The following is a 23,962-nucleotide window of genomic DNA, read 5'->3' on the forward strand; positions in this document are numbered from 1 at the left end:
CGGTGGCTCAGGGCTGCTCTGCGCATCCTCCAAACCAACAACGCGGCACCGAAGGGAATATTCCATGTGAAATGAAGCAGGACAGGGCTCTCTCACAACACTGCTCTCTCTTTGCGTCGTGTCTCTTCTGATCAGCCTCCTGGACCGAAAACATGGGGCTCCGCTCTGCACAGGGCCCAGTCTGTACCGTGCACAGCGTGCATGTCCTATTGCATTACAGGGCAGAGTGCACTCGTGCTGTGCTGTCAGAGACCCAGCCGTGCCTCTGACACGAGGAGGACAGGAACAAAAGCAACCCGAGCAGCCCAGTGCAGGCATCAGGCATCAGGGGAGATGCCACCAGAAAGATGGGGGCAGCAGCAAATAGACCTTGGTGGGCAACCCTGAGAGGCTGAGCCAGGACCTCACTGCACAAAGAACACACAACATTGTGGAAATAGCTTATCACCTAGAAGCTCATGGTATTGACAAGTGGAACAGGTGACAGTTATATCCCAGTTTGGATATTAAAACACAAAGTAATACAGCAAAGTTCAACGCAGTGCAGCCTCTCTCATCAAGAAAACGCTCCTGTCTGCACCAGCTTCAGAAGCTGACAAGCTTCCCCCAGTCCCTTTGATCGTAGCCCAAAATAAAAGGTCTCTTGGCAAGTCCATGCTGGACTTCGTGGGTTTTTTTTCTCCCCAGGCCACTCATATTCTGTAGTTCTCAGAAAAACATGACTCAAAAATGTGATCACAGGTGAACGAGAGAGGAGTTAAGAGACAAAAGGAGAGAGGAGCAGAACAGGCATCTATTTCAGAGGGCAAAAGTTTATCACCCAGGACAGGATTTCCACTGGGTTTATCACTGTTTTCTCTGTCTAGAATTAAGGTCATTAAAGATGTTTCCACTCTGAATTAGCAATGAGTTCCCACTTCATTTGTAGTGCCCCAGCGCTCCCGTGTGACTTGGTTCCAGGGACCTCAGTGACACAAAGCGCTTCTCAACCCCCCAACCGGTTCTTTCCCCCCACTCCGTTGCCCACCCCACACCTTCTCCCCATCCCCGCTGCCCCAGCTTCTCCTGGTGCCAGAAGCACTCCTTGCTTCCCCAGGTAACCTGGCAGAGATAAGAGCTTGGAAAACCACTACAGAAATCATTATGAAAACTAATTCTGTTGTGCATTTTCCTCAGCCGCTTGCATTCATGGATCAGACAGTTGGTACATGTCCCAAACCGCCCCGCACCCGCAGCCTGAGGAGCTGTAAATGCTGAAGTGCGGTTCTGTGGGGCAGGGCAGGCAGAGAGCACGGGAGCACAGGGCACGCGGCTGCAGCCCTCAGCCCGGGGGTGCCCGCAGCACCGGAACCACCGGGGCCGTCCGCACCTGCCCGCGGCTCCGGCAGGATGTCCCGTCTCCACCACTTAGACTGCAGGGCACTGCACAAGGCGGGCTGGGGCACTTCAGCCAAGGCGGGCGACGGCGGCAGAGCGGGAACGGCAGAGCGGGAACGGCAGAGCGGGAACGGCAGAGCGGGAACGGCCGATCCCGCCGTCCCCAGCCCGGCCCGGCCCTGGCAGCCGCGAGGCGCGAGCGCCCCCGCGCGGAGGGCGCGGACAGCGGCGGGGTCGCCGCTCGAGCCGCCCGGACAGACCCGGTGCCGCTCGCGGGGGTGAAGGAAGAAGCGCGCATGCGCACGCGCTCCGCGGGCAGCCGGCGGAGGAAAAGGCGAGACCGCGTTGGCTCCGGTGGCCGGGAAGTCCGTCCTCTGTCCCCGCCTCTGCGCGACGGCGATTGGCTGCGGTGCGTGGAGGCGCCTCGCCCATTGGCTAGGAGTGGCGTCCGTCCGGACGGGGCGCCACCGCCGCCATGGTTCGCTTCAAGAACAGGTGAGGCGGGAGGCGCCGCCGCGGGGCCGGACCCGGGCCCCTTCCTGACGCCGCGCTCCCCGCAGGTACGTGCTGTGCGAGGTGGTGTCGGAGGACCCGCGGTGCCGGCAGTGCATCGAGGATCGCGCCGTGGGCCTCGCCGTCAGGGACGCCATCGGACGGATACACGGGGACTACGGCCTGGCCTGCTGCTCCATCTCCTTCACAGGTGCGGGCGGGACGCGCTGCCCTCGCTTCCCCGGGCCGTTCGGGGTGGGGCGAAGGCGGCTTCTCCGGGAAGGGCCGGGGCGGGGGGTCCGGGCTGACCGGTGCGTTCCCCGCAGTGAAGTACCTGAACGCCTACACCGGGACCGTGCTGCTGCGCTGCCGCAAGGACTCGTACCGGCTGCTCTGCTCCGCGCTGCCCTTCGTGCGGCAGCTGGAGAGCCGTGGCCAGCGCTACCCCTGCTGCCTGCGCACCCTGCACGTCGGAGGTCAGTCCCAGCACCTCGGCTGCCTGGGGGGGAGGCCTCGGAGCTTAATCGAACCTTCCCGGCCCGCTAGAGAGGAAAAACCCCCTCTTACTGCTGCGTTGTGACAGACCCACCTTCTGTGTCACTGACTTAGCAGATTTAAGTAAGAAACAGACAGCAGCAGCTCATTGTTGAGGCCCTCGTTAATCCTGCTTGAATCAATATTTAACACAAAACCAAAGCAGCAAATACTGTATTGCATTGTTTTCTTTTTAAAATATATTTTGAAAGTATCATAATGTCCTGAAAACTAACCAGTTGGGGCAAAAAACAGGCACTACATGTTCAAAATTACTATTCCACCACTTAACCTCAACAGTGGGGAAGTGAAGTCTACAGTCCCTTCTTAGCACTTGCATTAATAAAGGTGTTGCCTGGGGCATCTGTCACTTCATAAAATCATCCTTAGAAAATATACTAGCAGCTCAGAAACGCTCCGTTTTGTATGTTGTTACATATTGTTCTTGTGACTCATACAGGTACCATAAGAACATGTCAGAAATTTCTAATTCAGTATAACAGAAGACAGCTACTGGTGTTGTTGCAAAATTGTACAAATGAAGGTGAGTTCCTCCAGCTGCTTTCCTAAAAAGCGGCCTCAGTTCCTGGGGGTTTTTAGGTTATGCTGGGCTAGTTCTGAATTCTTGAACTGAGAAATGTTCTTTAGAAGAAGTTGAGGATATTCCAGCATATGTGAAGAGATCAAGTAATGAGCCTCTGTTGCTGTCTCTATTGCAGAGGAAAGGCAGTGTATACAGAAGTCATTGTTGAGTTGTTCCCTCACAGAAGAGCAGTCTCGAAGTGGAGATGAAGAAGATGATGATGGCACAGAGACAGACTGAACATTACTTTTTACTGCTCACCTCTGTCCTGTACTTGTGTAATCAAGGTGTTACCAGTTATCTTCAGTGTTAAGCAAAGCAGGGGACAAAAAAAGCATCTGTTCATATTTACACTTCATCCCCCCCATTCTAAATGTTCTTAAATAAATTTTTTAAAAGTATATATATATGTAAGTAGGTTACTTGCCTGTTTCATACCAGGAGTCAAAAATCACCTGTACTCTTAAGGAATGTAGCAGCTCAATGTGATCTTTGTACTGAGGTAGAAGTGAGCTTTAGGCAGTCAGCATGGACAAGGAATGTAGTTATTCTCTTTCAGTACAGAAAGAGCATTAACAGGTTTTTTACTTTATCTTCAAGTGCATCTGTTACCCTTGTTGAGTTGCAAAAGCACCAGTTGTGTATGCAGGAGCTGAGATTACAGGGAATGCAAGGCAGAGCTGTAAGGCTCATCTCCAACTGACCCATTATAAAACTCATAGCTACAAGGACTGCTTAGATATTTATTAAGTTTACACCCATCAGTTACAGAAAAGTAGCATTGCTGGTACTCTCTGGAATCCATAGGAAAATGAGATACAACCGTCCCTGCGGAAGGGACAGTCACTCCCCTTGTCCTAGTGCCTGTGAGACACAGAGGTGAGTTACACCAGCTCCAGCTATTCTGCCTCTCTTCCCAATGCAAAGAAAAGTTGACTATAAATGTGTAGAGATAATAGAACACAACAGATACTGGTTAGACATTAAGTAGTTACTCCTGTTCCATGGCTTAAAATGTCTATTGCAAATAGGAAACAATAGTACTGTGAACAGTTTACTGCATACTTGAATCCTTCTTACCTAGTTACTTTATCTACCCTCGCCAATAGTTTTCCCATGTGCATATAAAGCATTCACACCAAGATGTGTTACCACCTGCAGACATCTTATATTTCTTTGCACTCTTGACAAGCTGTACTGTCTTCCATCAAGTACAGTTAATTGTGACCAAGTGTGAAGTCAAGCAGCTTGCAAAACATTATTTGAAAGTGTTTCCTCTACCCTCCTGTAGCCATCAAAGTATTCTTTATATCCCTGCTCTCCCCCTTCATTCTGGTTTACAGCCGCACACAGTTTTGTGAAGTACACTCTTTGGTACTAGGTTCCCACGTGCGCACACTTAAGCGCCTCAAGGAAGCGCTTGTATAATGTGGAGCCTCCTGCTTTGAAATCAAGCATCAGAGTATTGACATTAACTCTTTAAATAGGGACACAACCAATGAATTTTCCAGCGGTGGTCAAATATCAGACTCCAGGGGTCTCAAGCACATGCTGCCTTGCTCAGAGAGCACATCCCTTCTCTAAAGGACACTGGTGCACGTGGGGCTGCAGAGAACTGAAGGCATCTGGCAGTTGGGTGGTACAAAACTATACACCAGCTCCCCAGCACAAAAATCTGTTGGGAAGATTTGAATCCGTGCAGCTAAGTGGTCTGCTCCACGCTGATGTGACCATTACAGCTCAGGAAGGGTGCAGGACTGAAACATGTGCGTATAATTTATTGCAACTGTTGGCCTTGACTGGTACATTACACCTACAGTTCATTTTATTCAACAAAATCCACACCACTTAACTCATTAGTTCAAATCAAACTGCAAGCAGTGCAGAATGTGGCCACCCAAAGAGCGGGGAGGGGTCCAGAAGAGACGTGTTTACAGCCCGAGGTGCTTCGTGCGGACCAGCTTGCGGATACAGGCTCTTTTCCCCGTACAAGAGACCTCAGTTTCTTGCTGGGGATAACAATTACCTACAGCCTCTGGCTATCAGTTCTTCCAATTCAAGAGCAGCCAGTGCCAAAACACCATTCAGGTAGTTACCAAGAGCCCTAGCTGGAGTGTTTATTCTAGATGATCAGGTTACAAAGAAAGTGTAGCCCATAGTTGGCAAAAAAAACCAAAACCAAAACAACCTAGCAGCCTCACTCACCCACATTAAAACAGAATTGAAGAACTGAGAGAAGCCAGGAGGTTCCTTCTACCCCTGGTGCCAGTACACATTTTGAAATACACAAATTCATCAAGAGTCACTTCAAAACCAAGTACCCAAGCTCTGCTTTACACTCACCTCAGCTTTAAATCTTTCCAAGCCAGGAGAACAGGAGGAATTCTTGCTCTTTAGTAAAAGAACAGAGAAAGCAGCTAACACTCTAAAGCCAGGAAGCTCTTTTGCCCATTTCTAGTGCAGCAGAAAGGAGTTTCTCAAGAGAGCAGTTACACAGCGTTACTGAGACAGCGCGGCTGTCAGATGAACTACTGCAATTAATACTTGTAGGGAAATAAAGGCTCTCTGCCTCCTCACTTGGTGACACTGCAGTGTTCTGGCAGCGCCACACAGCTGTGAAGCCTTTCATACTGCTCATTAGGCCAAAAGAACTCTCTTAGCACAGACTAGAAGCCTTGGCTGATTTGTCTCTGGGTTGTTTCTTTCAAAACTCTGTGTCAGTATAAACTGATTAAGCAGCTGGAATGAGAAGATCTTACTTCAACATATACTGTCATGGCTTCCTCCTGAACCCCCTAGAAACACAAGTTTAGTCTGTTCAAATTTAAATACTTAAAACTATAGCAGCAAAACAAAGCAAAATTAAAAGAAAACCAGGAGAGGAAACTTCTCTTGAATAGCAGAATCACTTTGTGTGAACAACAGAGGTGCTGAACAGTAACTTCTGCTTCTGTTTCTTTCTTTTCTTGCCTCCCTTTTCCTCTGTGAAGGATTAAAACGATACTGTCATTCTCCTCACGGAACAGGAATGTCACACAGAAATGATAAATGGTCTTCCCTACCCTCATGACTTCTACAGGACTCATGGAGCATTAGGTAGTTTAATCTAAACAAAAAGTTACTGCAGACCCACTAAGAGAGACTCCATCACTCCTAAACCACAGTTCCAAACACACGTGGGTCTACAGCTGCTGTTGACAGCAGATCCTAGGACTGCAAATGTGCAGCCGTTCACCTTTCAGACGGTTATCGCTTTCATCCACATCCAAACCCCACTACAACTGGAGCTGATATCCATCTCACAGAAACTCCCAGCCCCTCCTGTCCAAGTCTCCATCATTCAGTGCAGTCTCCAAACAGCAGCCAAAGCTAAACCTCACAACTGAGCATTATAAATGAGTTTTACCAGCCAGCACCAGACTTACAGGTTTAAGTTCATCTCAGTTTGTTTCAGAACCCCTCATTTGAAATCCTAGCTAGCAGGTACCTTGACATTTCTGTCAAATTTAAGTGGTAGTTCAGCAGCTCAGGTATTTTTAGTTTAAAAGTGCATAATCTGAACTTCCTTGAGATAAAGCTTAAATTAAGTTCCAGTACAGACACAGCACACGTGATTATCAGAAGCCATTCTTTGTCCTAACAGGACTCTTTGCTAGCTGGAGATCTCAGCTCCCACTAAGAGAGCTGCTTTAAGCTAACAGGAGCCCTAGTCAAGCTGTTCTGAACCCACAACCTGATAATTTTCAGAACTGTTGTGGCCAATTTTTGGTCCCCAAAACCGCTGCTCTCACTTCTCCCAGAGGAAGAAGGGGAAATATGAATGTTTTTTCACTTCAGAAATTCTTCATGCTTTCCCCCCTGCCTTTTACCTGATAAATGATCAGGTGTGGACGGTTTGTCCAGTTTCAGGAGGGCTGCCTCAATAGCTTGGCTGAAGGAATTCTGGAAGCTGGGCACAGGGATGCGGTCAGAGCTGTCGCTTTCTCCATCACTATCTGCTGGCGCGGGCAGTGCCAGAGTGTTCTCATCTGAAAGAAGGAAAGGGCCCTGAGAGGCAGAAGGTTGTCTAAAATTTTCACAGTGTAAATGTCCCTGCACACTCCAGATGCTCCTTGTGAAGTTACAAGACTTCTTACACTTGGATGTATGGGAAAGAACTTGAAGTAGTAATACCACATTTTCTTACCTCTTGTCTTTGGAGCAGGTTTGGGCCACGTTTCTGGTTTTGCCTTTCCAACTCTCAACATCTATCAAAAAAGTTGTAAGATATGATTAAATCTCACATACTAGAACAATCCTGTGTATCCCTTAAGTAGCAAGAAAATTTAAGAACCCCTTCAAGCGCTCAACCCTACGTTGTCTCCCTAAGATTTACCCCACATTATTTTTGTGGGTGAAGCAACTGTGTTCTCAGACTGATCCCCAATGAAGACACCAGTAATTCTGACAAGACTGACTCTGCTACACGGCTTACCTGGGCAAAGGAAGGGAAGGGAGACTCTTCTTCCAAACTCCCACAGAGCAGCGGGCTGACCTGGCTGGCAGCAGGTGACAGCGGAGCTGGAATAGACTCTACGGAGCAAGCAGCAGATAATTAAAGCCAGTCGCATTTGGCAAAGGCACTCATTATGTTGCTTAGCAGGATGAAACAGAAATAAAGTTTTATTATCTTATGTAATTAACCATTTCTATCTCACCAGTTCCATCTGTTAGTCACACAGTGGGACCTCTCAAATTTCCTCCATCTTTTTTTAAGGGGCATTTAAGTTTCAGGTGGTTTTTTGTTTGTTTTGGGCATTCTGTTTGCTTATTTTGGGGTGTTGTGGTTTTTTGGTGTTTTGTTTTGGTTTTTTGAGATAAACATCTAAGGATAGTTTCTATTTCATACTTTTTATTAACTGCAAGATAAAATGTTTGTTAAAGCACCAGTGGACAACAACCTGAGTGCTCATCAGCTACATTTTATTTTAGTATAATGTGGTGGGGAAGATGGAGGGGGTAGGAAGAAAGAATGCCAGTAACATTTTCCTAGCATACACTGTTTTCTTCTTTTTTGGGAGTTTTTTTTTTTTTCTTTTGCCTCAGCTAAGACTTACAAAGATGGGGTTACTACAGTGTAGATCTCATATTGTCACTAAAGCAGAGGTAGTAAAAAGCAGACAAAGGACCAGAATGTTTCTTTGCCCGTGTGATCACACACGAAGCGATGACACGGTTATCTAGGGAAGTAGCAGTCTTTGATTGGTATTGAGAAGGTTTAGTGTGACGACCTGAGGAGTAGATCCCAAAAGAACAATCGAGAGCTGGATGTGACGTGTTTTTCCAGATGCTCACCTGTCTGAAACACAGGGCTTCTGCCAAGAGGAGACAGACAGAAGCTCTGATGATCAATTCTGGTAGTTTCTCCAGGGCAAGAGGTAAAAGCAGGGAACTGCTGCAGATTCTCTAAAGCAATATGGACCTCTGGATCTAGAAAGAGGTTTTAAATTAAAGCACTACACAATGTGGGGGAAGACTGTCAATATGCAAGTTGTTTCAGGAGTCTAGGAGGTGCCAACTCAGTTTTCTTTCCACCCTCTATTTTAGAGACCAGTACAGCCCTGCTACTGGATGGAAGCAGTTCCTAGGCTTTTATTTTTCCTTCTTTATTTTTCACTCTTTATTGTGATTACTACAAAAATAGAAATTAAGAATCCCAAGGGCTATATACACCATGGAAATAGCTGTGCCCTCAAAAACCCTCTGTCTTGCCCATAATGTGCAACCACACAGGAACTGCATAACATCATTTAACACCCTGACTAAACCAGCTTATATCTTTCACTCTACAGACATGGTTTCTAATACCTTGTAATCTTGTTCCAAGTGCACAGTACAAACTAAAGGCCTTAGAGTTCATCCTGTAGCTCAAGAAATCAGCCCAGCAACTAAAGAGGACTAGAAATCCACCACTTATGTTCAATCACAACTTACATTTGCCCTGTTTCTTGTTTTCTTCCATCTCAATTCTGCGTTCACGTCGTCGTTCATCACGAGCTTTCTTCTGACGCAGGCGTTTCCTCTTTTCAAGGTCATCTAGGAGCAATGCACAGCACTGGATATCAAAAAACCCCACGCCAACACTCTGGCAGCGTTTTTCTCTAGCTTTGAGAGCAACACATTCACTTATAACACACTAGTAACAAAATATGCTTACAAACAACATATGCTCTTCCAGGCAGCCAGGCTTCTTTATTATTTGTGTAATTCTTGTCTATAAAACAGTGAATTGGGGTTGTTCTGTCTAGTTGCTGCAAGAGGAGCAAAGCCGCTATGTATGTTCTTTTTTCTGCCATTAAAAGATAAGAACTAGTTCCCCTTCACCCTCACAGATACATGACAGACCTACTAGAAAGGTAGTACCAACCTGAAAACAACTCTAAAGTCTCCTTAGAAACGATGGGCGGCTTCAGAGCCAGCTCACAAATGCTGAACTCACAGGTGAGAGGCAAGTGACACAGGTAACGATGACGCTGTCTTATATCCTGATTAAAAAAAGAGAGCATATATATATATGATTGCAACAAGGTCCAGAGGTCCATAGTGATGAACAGCTTATGGGAAAAAAAAGTATAAAAAAATAGCAGCAGTGACACAAGAACTCCTTTATAAACTACAAACACGTGAAGGATGCCCTGGGTCAGAACCAAATGCTCCCAAGATCTTTAGCAACCACATCATAAACAGATTTGGACGCAGTTATTCCAGCTCAGTTACTGATTTTCTTGTTATTCTTCCCTTCTTATTCACACCACTGAAATAAAATTCTACAATACCAGTCCTCTACGGCATTTATTTTTGCACTGGACCAAGTGTGCCTTTTACACTCTGATGCACAACCCCCACTTTACTCAGCTTTTTTCAGTCTAGCTTTCTATCTTTCCTCACAGAGCCAAAAAGCTTGAAGACAATTCCCTATTACCTCTGCATCCATTCTTACTTGAGCATATCCTTTCTCAATGATGAATTAAGAATCATGTATAGTTGTTACTGCACATGCCAATTCTTACAGTTGTCTTTATCTGACATAAAGGAATTCAAGGCCCATCACCTCTTCCAGAACCTCAGTGCCTTCTGACTCCATCTCAAACGCTTAAGTTTCTTTCCATCCTCTTTATTTTCATAGCACCCTACCTCTACCCTTGATGCTCAGAAACAGCTGTTTGTTCAAGACAGAGGCAGAACACTTCTTCAGGTTAAGATGATAACCTGTCCCATTCAAGCTACTGTCTTAGGTGAGAAAATAATTTACTTTTTTTTTAGGACAGCTTTAAAAACAAACCAACCTTAAATTTGCAAGTCTCTTACTCATAGAACTTCCTACCTTCTCCGAAAAAAGCACACTAGACTGGAGTCTACTTATCACAACTAACTTAAGGTACTGCACGTTAACCAGGTGCTCTTTGCAGATTAACATGCCCACCCATTCACAGTTATTATTTCTTATTACTGAAGAGAAACAAATCTCACCTGTCAGCCACAATGATCAATCTGCTAAAACAAGAGCCTTAATTAATAAGGAGATAAAATAACTACCTCTGTCATTGAGTAGCCAGTTATCTCCACTACAGCTGCAGTTATCTTCTCTGGACTCTTCTCCAAGCTGCCGTATTCACGAACAAGACATCGAACATTCACAGGATGCAGATACATACACTGTCCATCCTCCGCTGTAAGGTAAGATACCATCACTTGTTCTTTGCCTGTTAATTTTCAATACCCTCCTCCCCACCTCAGTACATTCTCCAGTAATAAAATTCAAGCTCCTTTCTGAGTTTCTGTGGGAGTTTTATCTCACAGGGTTTAGCTGCATCTAATGAAGTGACCAACGGCTTCCTCAAGAAGGATCCCAAAGGAGGCATTTCTGCCACCATGATTCCACGACTTCATTGTACTGACCTTGATAGAAATAGTAAAAAGGAGAGCTGTTAAGATGTCCACTGCTACTTGTATCTTTAGATTCTTGGTAGCTTGTTTCAGCTGGATTTGGTTCTTCTGTAGTGTTCAGATCAGGTTCCGCTATGGTGTCCACCTCAGGTACCTCCTCTTCATCCAGCACTGCCTCTTCTGCTTCCACAGGAGGCGAAAAGGAACTTGCCAGATCCGAGCAAGGCTCCACAAGCTCCTCATCAAACGCAGAGAGATATTCCACACCACACTATCACCGCGGAGAGCATACAGTTAGTACCACATCACCTCCAAAAGATTATCATCTGTGCAAAAATCTTTGGCACCAGTTCACCATACACTGCAGTGTGAAGTGGCAGAATTAAGGACTAACGAGATCTGCCAGAGCAGAACTGTCACCCACCTTTTTCTCTTGGGAAACTGCAGGCTCCACAGCCTTGGAGCTGTCTAGGGCCAGTTCTTCCACAGCTGCGCTGATTCCAGCAATGCCATGGTTTTTATCCTGGTCAGCAGAGAGTGCTGTTTCTCGCTCCTACAGGTCATTCAAAGAGAACAAGTTCCAATTTCCTATTTAAACCAGGAGACTATCACCATAGTTATTTTCAGCTTTGCCCTTATACTTCAGGTTTTCATAAATCTATAATTCATCTGTGACAAAGGGTGATCCTTGAAGAGAGGTCCTCTCCTTATTAGTGGAAAGGACACCCATTGTAGGATGCCTAAAGGCTTTGAAAACTAATAATCTACAAGTCTGCTCATGTTTGTCTGATAGAAGTTATTCCAGAAATTGCTGGATCTGAAAGTGAAATACATCTTCCTTTGAAAGCAGAACTCCTTTACATTTATGGAAGGAATACCATTCAGTAAAAAGCATTCTGTTTTATCTTGAATGTCATGCCAAGTACCTGGGGTCCAAAGGCTACTGTCTCCTCCAAGATTTAAAATGCTATTCTAGCAGCAAACATCAGCACCTTGCTAGTACGGACATCATGGAGACCAGAATAACCACACACAACCACTTCTGAGGCAGAACATGGATGCTCAGCACTCAGCATGCTGTTAGAAGTAGTTAATAAAAGCCTCCCAAAAGGTTCTTACCTTCAGTTCTTCGATAGCTGCCTCAATAAAGCAAGCCTCCGGGGTGTGTTTTTCTTCCTCATACTGTTTTAGTAACGCTGCTTTCTCCTCCAGGATCACCAGCTGCAAGACCTGCTCTCTGGATGCCAGAAGCAGCTTTGAATAGTGACTCTGCTGGTCATCTGAACAGAGGAAGCACCAAATCATTAACATCCACATGGAGAAGCACCACTTTGAACTGCTGTTTCTTCTGAAGTTTTGTTCCTGCTCAATTTAGTGAGTTACTCTGTATTACCATTATATCACTGATGCCACAAGCTGGTGCCACGTACCCCTCTGCTACACACATCTCCCCCACACAGCAGCTGGTTCCTTTTCTCTATATACTCAAAATACTGCAACTGAAAAGTGCTGCAAAAGTGACCTCTCTTTGGTCTCAGATTAGTTCATAAACCTGTTTTTATTCAAAATCCATACAAAACATTATTACAAGTTTTTTTACAAGTAGCACAGCAGAAATAGCACACTAAAGAACTGCAAGTTTAGCAAAAAGTAGTCACCTTCATTACTGCAGAGCTTATCTTAACTATAAACTTCACCGCAACCACAGCATCACATGCCAGTACAGTCCACACACCCACTGCTCCCAAAGGGTCCAACCTGGTCTACAGAACACCAAGTGAATGCTGAATTTCCTGGGTTTAGAATGATCTCAAACCCCACATTCGTTCTTCTGCTTGTTTTATGAAAGGGATTTAAAGCCCTTTACTTCCAAAAACTGAGGAACATGTATGCACAGACCCTGCACGCTGGATACCCATCATCCGTTAAGAGACTTGACTTTTTTACAGAGAGCTGAAATGCAGGCAGCCTTTCGCAAATGTGACTGCAAAATGCAGTGAGCCAAGACAGCCCACAAAACAGCAACGTTCAGTAAAATTATTTCTTTAGTCACAAAATTTCAAGATACTAACAGATAAGATGATGATGTGTTAAATCACATTACTTGACTGCAGAAAACTGAAGAAGTCAGGCAACAGATGTTTGGAATAGGTTTGCAATAATTTTGATTATTTTCCCCATACCATTCACAGATTTTAGTTGATAAGGTGATGAAAACCCTGTTCAAGATTACATCCTTGAAATAGCTTAGACACAGAGACAGTTATTTTTGCTAAACAGTGTAACAAGGAGCCAGGAGGAAAGAGTTAAGGACACTGAAGAGCCAACAAGAGCATCAAGAGTCACACCAACAACTGTACAATACAAAACACACGTCCAGCTAACGACTGAGAAGGCAGGAGTCTGCAGTGCAGTAACCTGAAGGGAAACAGTACACACGCTAAAGCCTTACAAAAACAAAGCGTGGGTAGAAAGCTTATTATTAACATGTGCTCATTAAGTTTTTCAGTGCTAAACCCCACGTTTGGTAGCCCAGTCTATTTTGAGGTGACAGCACAGCATTGCTATGGCAAACCCTCTCTACACAAGTCCTACTCGTAGTCAGGAGCAGGATGCCAACCACCAGCACTCAGACACACTCACCTCTGACATAAACGGGCTGCACCACGTTCATCCACTGAGATTTGGGCAGTGCTATCAGAACACCTTTCTCTCTTCTCATAAGTTGCATCGTAATGACATCACCGATTGCATATTGACGTGTTTCCATAGCGACAACACTGCAACGTAAGGAGGAAGTCAGCAGGGTAAAAATAGCATTTAAAAAAGACACATCATTTAATTAATATCAAGTCTCACCTCTTGAGGTCCTTCTTGTGAACAGAGCCATAACAAATAGGGCACTTACTCCAGGCCTTTTCACTCAAGGAGAGATAGTGCAGGATGCACGCCCAACAAAAGATGTGCCCGCAGCGGGTGATCTTTGCTGCAGTAGGTGGGTACAGACATATTGGGCAAGAGGGCACCTCGTGGCTACAAATTCGCTGAAACGGCACATGAGAAGAACGGTGCAAGTTTTAGAGTCAGAAATCAGTTCCTGTGCTACAGGCTAAGCCACCTGTAAGATCTACTCTAACATACTAATCTTCCAGCTCTTCAAGCTCTGCTTATTTACCAAGAGATTGAGTACACTGTGAACTCAGTAACACCTTCAGACTGCACATGGAATAACCTTCAAAGCCACCCATTTAGTATTTCTACTCTAATGGCATTTAAAAAGTGACTCTTCTCACACATCCTCGCATGTATTCATAGTATCTAGGAGTTAGCAGCATCTTCATCATCCAAATTCAGACACTGAGAAGACACCAAATGAACTGTGTCTTCTCATACAAGCAGACATATGCAGCCCTGAGACTGAACTTACCTATTTCTCTGAACATGCCAGTTTAGTCAAACGCTTTGTTAGCATCTGTATGTTGCAGAGACGTAAATGCCAAGCAAGCACCTGGGTTTTTCAGCTCTCTCAGTGTCAGGTAACAGTAAAACTACCTTCTCTCCAGCTACACCACACAGGAAGACTAGTCTTGGCAGATAAGAAGTTTCAGCTTGAGTCAACTGAAAGTTCTGACCACAGTTCTCAAGAGATTTTCCATTTTGTTGCTAGGCAAGATGGGCCACCTATGCACAGAATAATTATTCAAAACTCTACATTCTAGTCCTCTTCCATGGACTCATGCCCAAGTTTTCTGTTAATATCTCGATCACAAGGACTCTGTCTACAGAATGTCAGATACTATTTTTGATGAGCTCCCATCTGCGAAAGCAAGAAGCTGCTAATTTTCCTAATAGATTTTAGCACTTCTCTTTTCCTGTCATGAAAGTATTTCATAATATATTCCATGACAGATCTTTCCCAGTATTGTGGGAGTGACAGAAGAGGCCTCAACTCAAAAACAGCTGAGTTTTACGTAACATCAAAGAGATAAAGAGGCAGTTAAAGACAGGTTGAGCTTCTTAATAAGAGAAGAAAAAAAATCTGGCCCATCACAACTGACCACTTGCTCCACAAAGTCCCAGTTGACCAAGGTATCTGGATCAGCAAAGTGGACTGTGTAGTCCTGTTCTTCAGAGACAACAAACTGGCAGCTGGGGAAAGGCAAAGAGACAGATGATCCACTCAGTTGTTTCTAACAATTCTTTGAGAACTATCCTATAGGATTATTCTTCTTTGTCCAGCAGAAAACCACCGGATGCAGTCACAGTAACTTCTACCAACAAAACCCAAAAGCGTTCCATTCACAACCAGATTTCCAGAATACAGAGGCATCTAATTTCAGACAGATGCAACATCACATAGTAGCTACAGAATGAGCCAGGCAGAACGGTGTTCCAGAAACATGTAAGAAACAGCCAGCTCCCTCGGGGATCTATTAAAAAACAGGAACCCACAAGTGGGAAAAATATGCTCAGGAAAACTAGAACTCCTGGAGTTCCTGCAAAAAGGCTTCATTACATTAAGCCACAAATCAGAAGCATCAATGCTGAAAATAGCTTTTCTTCTCAGGAAGTCCTGAACACGCTTCATATTCCAGTTAAAAGTGGCCATTATTTCCAGTAACAAGCAATTTTGCTGCTGGATTACTATACTGATCATTTTTTTGGGTTATGCTACATACCTAGGGGCCTGTGAAATAATCAGCAGTTTAATAACTAAGACCCATATGAGTAATTGCTTCTGAGATTTATAAATTCAGATTAGCTTTGTTCCAGCAACTGCTACCCCTACCATCTCAACATACTAATTTTGGGGAAAAAAAACAACTATTATCTTCTGCAAGGGAACTACATAGGGTCTTCCCAAATGGAGTGTCATATTCCACAACAGATGCTAGAAAATTAGAGCAGAAGACTAACTGGTTTGTATCTAAAGGACTCACACCATCAGACACCTTGTAAATAGGTAAAGACAATTGCATGTTTTTATCCCTTTCAAGTACAGCCATTACCAATAAAACGCTGTGGAGAGGTAACTCCACCCTAAAAAAGTGAATATGAGTAGTTGAGGTCAAACACAATTCCCTGGCTGACCATCCCTTACAGCTCAGAGTCTCTGTACAAGTCTCAGAGCCCTGCTAGGCTTCCACTCACTTGGCCTGGAGGAAGAGCTCCTTGTTGAAAGGCTTATGTCCCCATTTGTTCCTTTTCCCCCAGTTGCCATGTCCATTCCCATCAAAATGGGCTGCTTGGCCACGGGGTTCAAAAGTGAAGTTCAGTAAGTGGTTCAGATTAATCTTCTTGGGACCAGAGAACTGGGCAGGGCTGAACTCTGCCCGCTGAGCCTCTGCTACCTAAAAGACAACAGCATTTGTTAGAATTTGCTACCATTTACTGCAAAAGCATCAATACAAGTTGATACCCAGGCCCCAGCAGCAATTACGTACAGAACAGGCAGCATCCACTCACTCACCTTCTCCCATTCCAGCTCTGTAAATCAAGCAGTGCAGCGTTAGAAGTGCATGAGAACCTGGAAGTTAGAACTGAGTGGTCTTACCCCACACAGACGAAAAGGAGGAGAGCAAAAAAGATCCCACATAAGGACAAGTAAAAGCTGGCAAAACCTAGTAGTCAAGGTTAACAACAGAAGAAAGTTGTTTGAATCCTAACATTCCTTTAGATGGCAAATAATAGCAGTCTTATCACTATTTGCACAGGTTGTACTTGCTTTAGTCAGTGTTCAAACAATGAAGCAAAGAATGAGAATTCAGAGACAGCAGGTGAGTTTTTAACAGAGTCAGCAATTTAGGTGAGCAGTGTCGCTCATCCACTAAAACTGAAAAAAGAAATAATCAGAGTTCTCTGTGTCAATGAAAACCCACCAATAATCTACAGTATTTAAACCCACATCAGCCTAAAAGCCTCAGTCAGGTTTTACTCTGTTTTGATGTCACCAAGGTTAATGAAATTCCTTTCCCAATACTGCTATCCCACATAAATTTGTACACTGAAGCAGTTAGACACAATCACCTCAGCTAGAAATTGTATCACTGGATATTTTCATGAAGGACCTCTGTTTCATGAGATATATACATGCCCCGTCTAGGTACCAACTCCTCAGAGAGTATTTTTTATTTCAAGTCTCTCAGAGCAGAGAGAACTCCTGATGTTGCAAAGCTGTTCTGCTCACACTCTGGCACCTCAAAGGTGTCAGCACCTCTTATCGCTCCTTCCCTTCCCAGCCCGGGAGCTGAACACAGCAGACCTATCTATGCAGGTCAGAGTGATCCTCTCGTCCCAAGCAAGAAGGTCTCGGAGGCACGGCATTACAATTCTCACCTCATCTCGTCTTCCACCATTACAAGAGCTAAAAAGTTTGCCACTTCCACCGCTACCTCCCCTTTGAGGGGGCATCTTGTTAAAAGCTTTGCTTTTCTGTGAACTGGAGCGACGGGACTGACTAGAAAAGTTCTCATTTTTGGAATATGAAGTTTCTCTTTTACGGTTATAACGCTGTTTGGATCCACTCGCATTCTTTCCATCTGAAAGAAAAAAAAAAGGAAAAAAGCAAGAATCAGATGAGCAGGCTCAGAGCTGTTGACACACACTGCACCTTGGTCAACTTGGCCTCCGACACAGCACCGTGCTCACTGCTGCCCTGCTGGTGTTTATCAGGACATCAAATCCCCCCAGCAACCCAAACTGCTTCATTCCTAGCGCTGCCTAAAGAACTGGTCACAGAGCACAAAAGAAGGATGTATTTGCTGTGCTTTATCTTTTATTAGAATGGCCAAATTTTTCTTTATCCAGACTTGGAATTGCCACCACCAGACATTAGTGTGTTGCCTGGTACCTAAAGTGATAAACACCAACACTACATCTTCAAACCCCTTTACAAAATCTGACAACAACCCGTTCATTTTTCATTCAATTTTCTGAAAACACACAATTTATCATATATTGTTGCTTCATATAAATCTATTGCTGCTCGCATTTGCCTTGAGGTTTCCTGCTTTGCAAGATCCCGTTCCCTTTTTTCACACTGTTCTGCCCCTTACACTTAAAAGACTCTAACAAACTTTATCCAGTTTTAAAAATACCCTTTTCTTTCACAAGGTAAACAAGTGTTAATCGATCTTGAAGCAGGGCACATACCTAATACCTATTATTTAAGTACTAAGTCCACCAGCTTACACGACATGGACTATTTGCCTGAACACAGGCTGAGTGCATCACTGACCTAATGCAGGGCACAGCGGTGAAGCACAAAGCAAAAAGCAAAATACTGCAGGAATGAAGCTCACAAGAGCCGAAAAATCAGTCAGGCTCTTGAGAGGTTTCCTGTGTTTAAATAGCTGCTTCACGAGACTGCTAGAACAGAAAATTAATACTATTAAGATATTTCTAATAGTCTTAATGTAAGATCAGAGTTGCCTCAAGGACACAGCAGACTGCTGACCTGTCTCTCAACTGAGCACTTCCACCGGCTTCTCTAAGCTTTATTTGTAGAAGGGTTATGTTGAAAAGCTTGGAAACAAAATTCTGCAGGCCCAGCAAGATGTCTGTCCACACCAGCCAGCCCCACAGTCACTTGGGACACTCAGTGTCACACAAACCGTAATGCCTCAGACAATATCTAGATCCATTTTATAAAAGCCCACTAGTTCCCTTTTCCCACTTTAGAGGTCTCCCCATCCCCTAGTGTAAATCTTGCAGGGTAGGCAAACACACCACTGTGATTCCGGATCGCGTTGCTCTTCGTTTTCATCACCAGTGTCTCCAGTTTCCCCCTTCCCTGGCACCGCTGGTGATCTACCCAAGCATTTAAAACAGCTGGAATTGGACTATTCACACAAAGCCTCATTTTTTTGTTATTTTTAGTTTTCTCTCCCACCTGCACCCCCAAAAACATGGGGCAGCAGACTAGAAAGTCTGTGTGTTATTGCGTATTATTCAGAATCTGACTTCTCAAGAATAAGTAATAGAAGTTGTTTGACTGGGTTTTGGGGTCATCTGCTGTTTCTCGCACAGACTTCAGTCTTCACCTTAAATTACAGCTATAGCAGTAAATGGTCGCTATCACTACTTTCACACAATGTGACAGAGCCATTTTGCAGACAAACTTTGTCACCAGAACTGGTCACTTACTCTGTTAGTCAAAAGGCTGATCCTATAATTCAAAATTAAACCCCGCTCCATTGGAACCACAGCTGTGTGACTCAAACACGCTTGCACAGCTTGTAGGGCTATAACGCACGTCAGGCTACAAAGATACGGGCTGAGCATTATCGGGGAAAAAACATACCAGACGTTGCCAAGCACCGAGGGTGTGACCAGGTCTGGCTCAATGATTATTTAGACAGACATTTTTTTTTTTAGAGTGTTTGTAGGGCAGAGGCTCTAATCAACAGCACTGAGTCTCTGGTCAAAAATCAAGTAATTTTGAAGAGGTCTGGACAACCACTTGGGTTGTTCAGAAGCAGAGCTTGTTGCTTTAGAGCTCAAACACCCTCTTAAACCTGTAATTTCAGTGAACACGCTGGAGAGGCACATGCCTATTGTTTCTATAGCAACTTCACAGTTTCCCTGCAATCAGCTGCGGAAAACCAACAACTCCAGAGAAGTTCAGTCTAAACTGGGTCTTTACAAAGCCCAGGAACAAGGAATAGCTTGTACCTGCAGCTGAGAGAAGAATTTCCTACCACTTACCATTTCAATCAAGTTAGTCACCATCAAATTTGTCAGTCAGCTGGGTTACACACATTCCTGTCATACTACCGGTCCTTTCATATCAACTCCTAGAGCCTTTGGGAGTCACGACAATGATTCTCCTACTTTGTAGGCAAGTCTCTTAGACTTGTTAAATCCCAGTTTTAAGTAGCATAGGTTTGGATTTGGGAGTTTCTTTTTTCCTTCGTTTTTTTTGCAAATTAGGAATAAGCAACAGCAATAGTGCTGGTGACGTACTTACTCTTCACTCAAGTCCTCAGTCCTTTTGCCATTCTCACAAGATCTAGCCTATAATAAATATATCTGCCCATCCACACCCCAAGAGAACAGACTTATAAAAAATACTGTCTATGTAATTTTATAAAACCAGCAACAAAGCCATTCTTGCCTTTTGGAGCAAGGCCTGACATCTACAGTTTCTCCTGCTGGATGCCACGTTCTGTTGGAGGACCCCTGTCTCCAAAGATCCAGAGAGAGAAGACCAAATTCACAGGACTAAAAGCAGTTCTAGGGGACCACTTCAGTGCTGGAGCTGCAGTACTGGTTTGCTACTGGGGTGAGGACTCCAGTTTCTTTCCATCTTTGTTTGCTTTCTTCTCAGTTTCAGCTGAGCCGTGTTGAAGCCAATCACATTGCAAAAGGGATTTTGGTGGTGGATCACACTTAAGACAATAGGGTGGTTTCACAAAAATACACTGAAGCTGTTCCTGCTGCTACAGCAAACATCCCAATGACCAAAAGGTGACTGGGCAGTCACACGCCCCAGCTAAGCACGTTCACACCTTCATAATAAGGCCCAGGAACGTTTATGAAAACTAATGTCATCCATCAGGTTTCAAGGACTACAGAGATACCCAAAAAGCCAATTTTCCCTTAGCTACTTTAGTCCATCCTAAAGGGACGTGATTCATGTTGGTGCACTAATATAATCGAAAAATTCTCTGATGGAAGCGTCCTCGTTTTAGTTTCTAAAGCCAAGTTTGCAAGATAGCTGGAACCCAACTTCCACAAGTACAAGAGTTTACAGTTTCCTCTTAAGCCCTTTTCAACTGTGCTGCAAGAGAAACATGGAGAAACTAGCCCCTCACCCTGCCTCTCACAATACATGCAGAGTTTATGTAATTTGTTATTCTATCAGAAGCCAAATATCTGGTTCTAAAACTCTTCTTGCACACCTAGCATGTGATATCCCCTGCTTCCACTGGCCCATCCCTCAGAAGGGAAAAATATAAGAGAATGAACAATAACAGCAGTAGCTACGGACAGTAAGACTCTCACATCAAATCTGTTGCTGATCCAAAAAACTTTGCAAATCAGGTAGGAGTTCTTCCAGAAACTACCGGTTAAAGTTCTTTCTAAAATGACTTTCATGTGTTTGAAGTTAATGCTTCACTATAATCACACAGTTATGCCACAACATGGGGAGCTGTGACTTCCCATGTCACTCACTTCAGCCTGCCCCCTGGAAGATCAGTTAATACAGCTGAAAAGCAGGTAATACGTGGTTACTCAGGGTCCAAGTGCATTCAGAAGGTCCAAAAACAAGTCAAAGCTTTCAAGATACTCATTTTGTTAATCCTTGGGAACACATTGCTGTTCCCTCAGAGACCTGAAGTAATACAGCTGAAACAAACAGCCCAGGAGGAAGGAAATGAGTACAGCGATGGTGTTGTAGCAACCTGCTGACACTCTCACATGTACTTCCAGGACTAAAACCACTAATTTTAATCACTACTGTCCCATTTATAGGTTTTAGGGGGGGAAACAAAAAAAAAAAGGCATGTTGGCAGGTACACTCTGCTCCCAAACAGCTGCAGAGAACTGGAGGTGGCTCAGGTCTTACCTTGGTAAGACAGATGACAAGAGCCATAATGGCTCTTCATCAACTGTTGTCAGTAAAACCAGCTGTTTGCTACAAGAGATGTCACGCTTTGGGTTAAATGTCAGAGGAGCAAACAATACGTAACTAACTTTAAACTCCTCCAAAGTAGGTTACTGAAACACAGCCTGTGTGTATCAATACAAGACCTCCTCAAGCAAGATATAAAAGCACACAAAGCTTAAGTACAGAGTTAAGGTTTCTCTTAATAACTACTGGGAAACGTATATTCTTATAATAAAATCAAAGTTTTTGCTCTCAAGGGGATTGCTCCAATGCTAATAGAGCACTAATCCTTAGAGGAAGAGGAGAGCAGAAGCCACAGCTCAGCAAACAGTGATCGAAGCCGGAAGAGGAAGGAAAAAGAAAGCAAAAACAAGTAGTGACCTGAAACGAAGGCTGTTAAAATCCAGACAAACAACCCCACAGGGAGCTTGGCTTCACCACAAAGCCACCCCAGCGCAAGCCCACCGGCCCCGCGGCCTCACGGTTACCCCGTTCTTCCCGCCCGAGCTGCCCCCGCTCCCGAACCACTGCTGAGAGGCCACCCCAAACGGCCTGACACCCCCACTCCCCGGCTCTTACCGCCTTTGGGCTTAGACTCCCCCGCGGCGGGCCCGGCCGAGGCGGATCGCGGCTGCTGCCCTTTGCTGCCGGCTGAGGAGCCGGGCGTACCGGGGCCGCAGGGGCTGTTCTTGTCCATGGCGGGGGCTGAGGCGGGGGTCGCGCCGGGCGGGCTCTGCAGCATCAACGGGCGCCCCGGCGGGCGAGCGGCGGCCCTGAGCAGGGGGGGACGACGGGCGCTGGGGGAGCCGGCGGGGGCCCAGGCTCATGGCCCGCGGGAGCGACCGGCGGGGGCGGCGCAGCGCGGACTCGGCCTCCTTCATGGCGACATCTTCTCGCTGCTCCGCTCGAACCGGGGAAGGCCGCGGGAGGCCGGGCCGGGCCTGCGGGGCTCCGGGCTGAACGAAGGAGGGAGCTGCTCACGGAGCCCCGCGGGGCCCGGCGCTGCCTGTCGCCCGAGTGGTCGGGACCACCCAGGCACCCACCGGCTCCTCGGCGCCGCCCCGGCCCCGGCTCGGCCGCCGCTGCCCCGTAATGGCGACGAGTCGCCCACAGCAGTGGCGGGGACCCGGATGGAGCCGGTCCCGGGCGGGGCCGTGGGCACGCCGGGACTCGTAGTCCCGCCCGCCGCGGGGCACGCCGGGAGCTGTAGTGCCGGGAGCTGTAGTCCCGGGGGCGCTCGGCCACCCACCCGGCCGCCCCCCGGGTTCCCCCCCCGCACCCAGCCCGGCCTCCCGCAGCCAGGGCTCTAGCGCCGAATCTAACCGATACTTTAAACTCCTCCTTCAAAGCGAAAGGGAAAAAAAAAAAACACCAACAACAAAAACAAAACACAGGCAGAGATTCTAAAGGCATTTTAATTAACCATTAAAATAACATTCAAAGATCTTCAGTGTATCTGCTGATCCCTTTCCCATTATTTTAGGGATGAGAGCTTCCAAGTTCACTAGGAAATCAGTTCCCAGGTTTCCTACAAGAAAAGTAGGGGTGGAATGCAAAAGGGCAGAGCAAATCAATAGTATTTTAGGAGAAGCCTCATAAAACACCTTCTTTTAACTCCTGTTCACTCCCTATTTAGGTCTATTACTCTTACAATTACTGATCAAATTATGAGGATGGTTAACACAGTGTTCAGATGTTTTGGATTTGAGAAAAGAAACTTTCTACCAAAGTTAGTCATCCACATTCACAGGAAACTAAGAAATAGCATGAGCAATACTAGAAAAAGAGGGTAGATAGCCATAGAAGTTTTAAAGGCAGAACACAGTACTTTTCCTAGCTGGTTGTGGAAAGAAACTTAAGGATTTCTTTTCTGCTGTTTTTCCCCCTAACTAAAATAAAAACGACAACCATTCCAGCAAAATCCCTGCCACTGCACTTGAAGGCCAAGGTCTGCTCCCTCAGGAAGGCTGAAGGTACCAGGCTTTGTGCTGTTAGCACACAACTGTCTAATGAGATCAGAATCTGCAAAACAGTTCATGGCTCTAAGCACCCTCAAGGGTACAAAAATAACAGGACCCAGGCAGACCAGGATGAAGCAGTCTAGCAAATCACTAAATTCCTTCCCATAGTGCACTGGCAGGTAGGATTATATTTTCTGTCAAACTCCTGCAGAAGAGATCATCAGAACTCAGCATTACTACTCAACTGCTATCTTTGGAGAGTGGAGGAAAGGACTTAAATCAAAGGACTTGTGAAAGAGGAAGAACCGGAAAAATGCATGTAAGGGGTACATAAAAAGGAACATAAGGACACGAGTCTGCAGAGAAAGTCTGACTGGATTATCTACTGTGCACAGAACTTGCTTATATAGAACTAACATTTTTGCTTGATTTTTGAAGTCTATATACCATTCAATAGGAAGACATTACAATTAAACA

The 23,962-nt window shown here is 45.4% G+C and overlaps 2 protein-coding genes across 2 annotated transcripts; one reads left to right on the forward strand and one right to left on the reverse strand.

Annotated features, from left to right (window-relative positions):
- The first annotated feature begins 1,781 nt into the window (after positions 1-1,781).
- On the forward strand, positions 1,782-3,389 carry POP5 (POP5 homolog, ribonuclease P/MRP subunit). Its single transcript, XM_065851205.2, has 5 exons — positions 1,782-1,872; positions 1,938-2,080; positions 2,196-2,345; positions 2,864-2,947; positions 3,123-3,389. The coding sequence occupies exons 1-5, from the start codon at positions 1,853-1,855 to the stop codon at positions 3,224-3,226; spliced, it is 501 nt and encodes a 166-aa protein (XP_065707277.1). The 5' UTR covers positions 1,782-1,852; the 3' UTR covers positions 3,227-3,389.
- Positions 3,390-3,709: 320 nt separating this feature from the next.
- RNF10 (ring finger protein 10) lies at positions 3,710-22,644 on the reverse strand. Its single transcript, XM_065851204.2, has 17 exons — positions 22,104-22,644; positions 17,249-17,451; positions 16,064-16,263; positions 14,971-15,061; positions 13,772-13,956; positions 13,556-13,692; positions 12,032-12,192; positions 11,337-11,465; positions 10,925-11,183; positions 10,562-10,695; positions 9,393-9,510; positions 8,960-9,061; positions 8,321-8,455; positions 7,461-7,558; positions 7,173-7,233; positions 6,856-7,014; positions 3,710-5,968 (listed from the first exon to the last, which is right to left on the reverse strand). The coding sequence occupies exons 1-17, from the start codon at positions 22,264-22,266 to the stop codon at positions 5,892-5,894; spliced, it is 2,412 nt and encodes an 803-aa protein (XP_065707276.1). The 5' UTR covers positions 22,267-22,644; the 3' UTR covers positions 3,710-5,891.
- Between the last annotated feature and the right edge of the window lie 1,318 nt (positions 22,645-23,962).

Source organism: Patagioenas fasciata, chromosome 17 (assembly GCF_037038585.1).
Source record: "Patagioenas fasciata isolate bPatFas1 chromosome 17, bPatFas1.hap1, whole genome shotgun sequence".
In the NCBI taxonomy this organism is placed as follows: Eukaryota; Metazoa; Chordata; class Aves; order Columbiformes; family Columbidae; genus Patagioenas; species Patagioenas fasciata.

What these genes read in the sequence shown, in the direction of transcription:
- POP5 (XM_065851205.2), top strand. Translation starts at nt 1,853, where the DNA reads ATGGTTCGCTTCAAGAACAG. An exon ending in CTGCTCCATCTCCTTCACAG is followed by an intron (nt 2,081 to 2,195) that starts GTGCGGGCGGGA and finishes CGTTCCCCGCAG; the next exon opens with TGAAGTACCTGAACGCCTAC. An exon ending in GCAAAATTGTACAAATGAAG is followed by an intron (nt 2,948 to 3,122) that starts GTGAGTTCCTCC and finishes TCTCTATTGCAG; the next exon opens with AGGAAAGGCAGTGTATACAG.
- RNF10 (XM_065851204.2), bottom strand. Translation starts at nt 22,266, where the DNA reads ATGCTGCAGAGCCCGCCCGGCGCGACCCCCGCCTCAGCCCCCGCCATG. An exon ending in GAGCTCTTCCTCCAGGCCAA is followed by an intron (nt 15,062 to 16,063) that starts GTGAGTGGAAGC and finishes GCCTTTCCCCAG; the next exon opens with CTGCCAGTTTGTTGTCTCTG. An exon ending in CAGCTATCGAAGAACTGAAG is followed by an intron (nt 11,466 to 12,031) that starts GTAAGAACCTTT and finishes AATGACCTGTAG; the next exon opens with GAGCGAGAAACAGCACTCTC.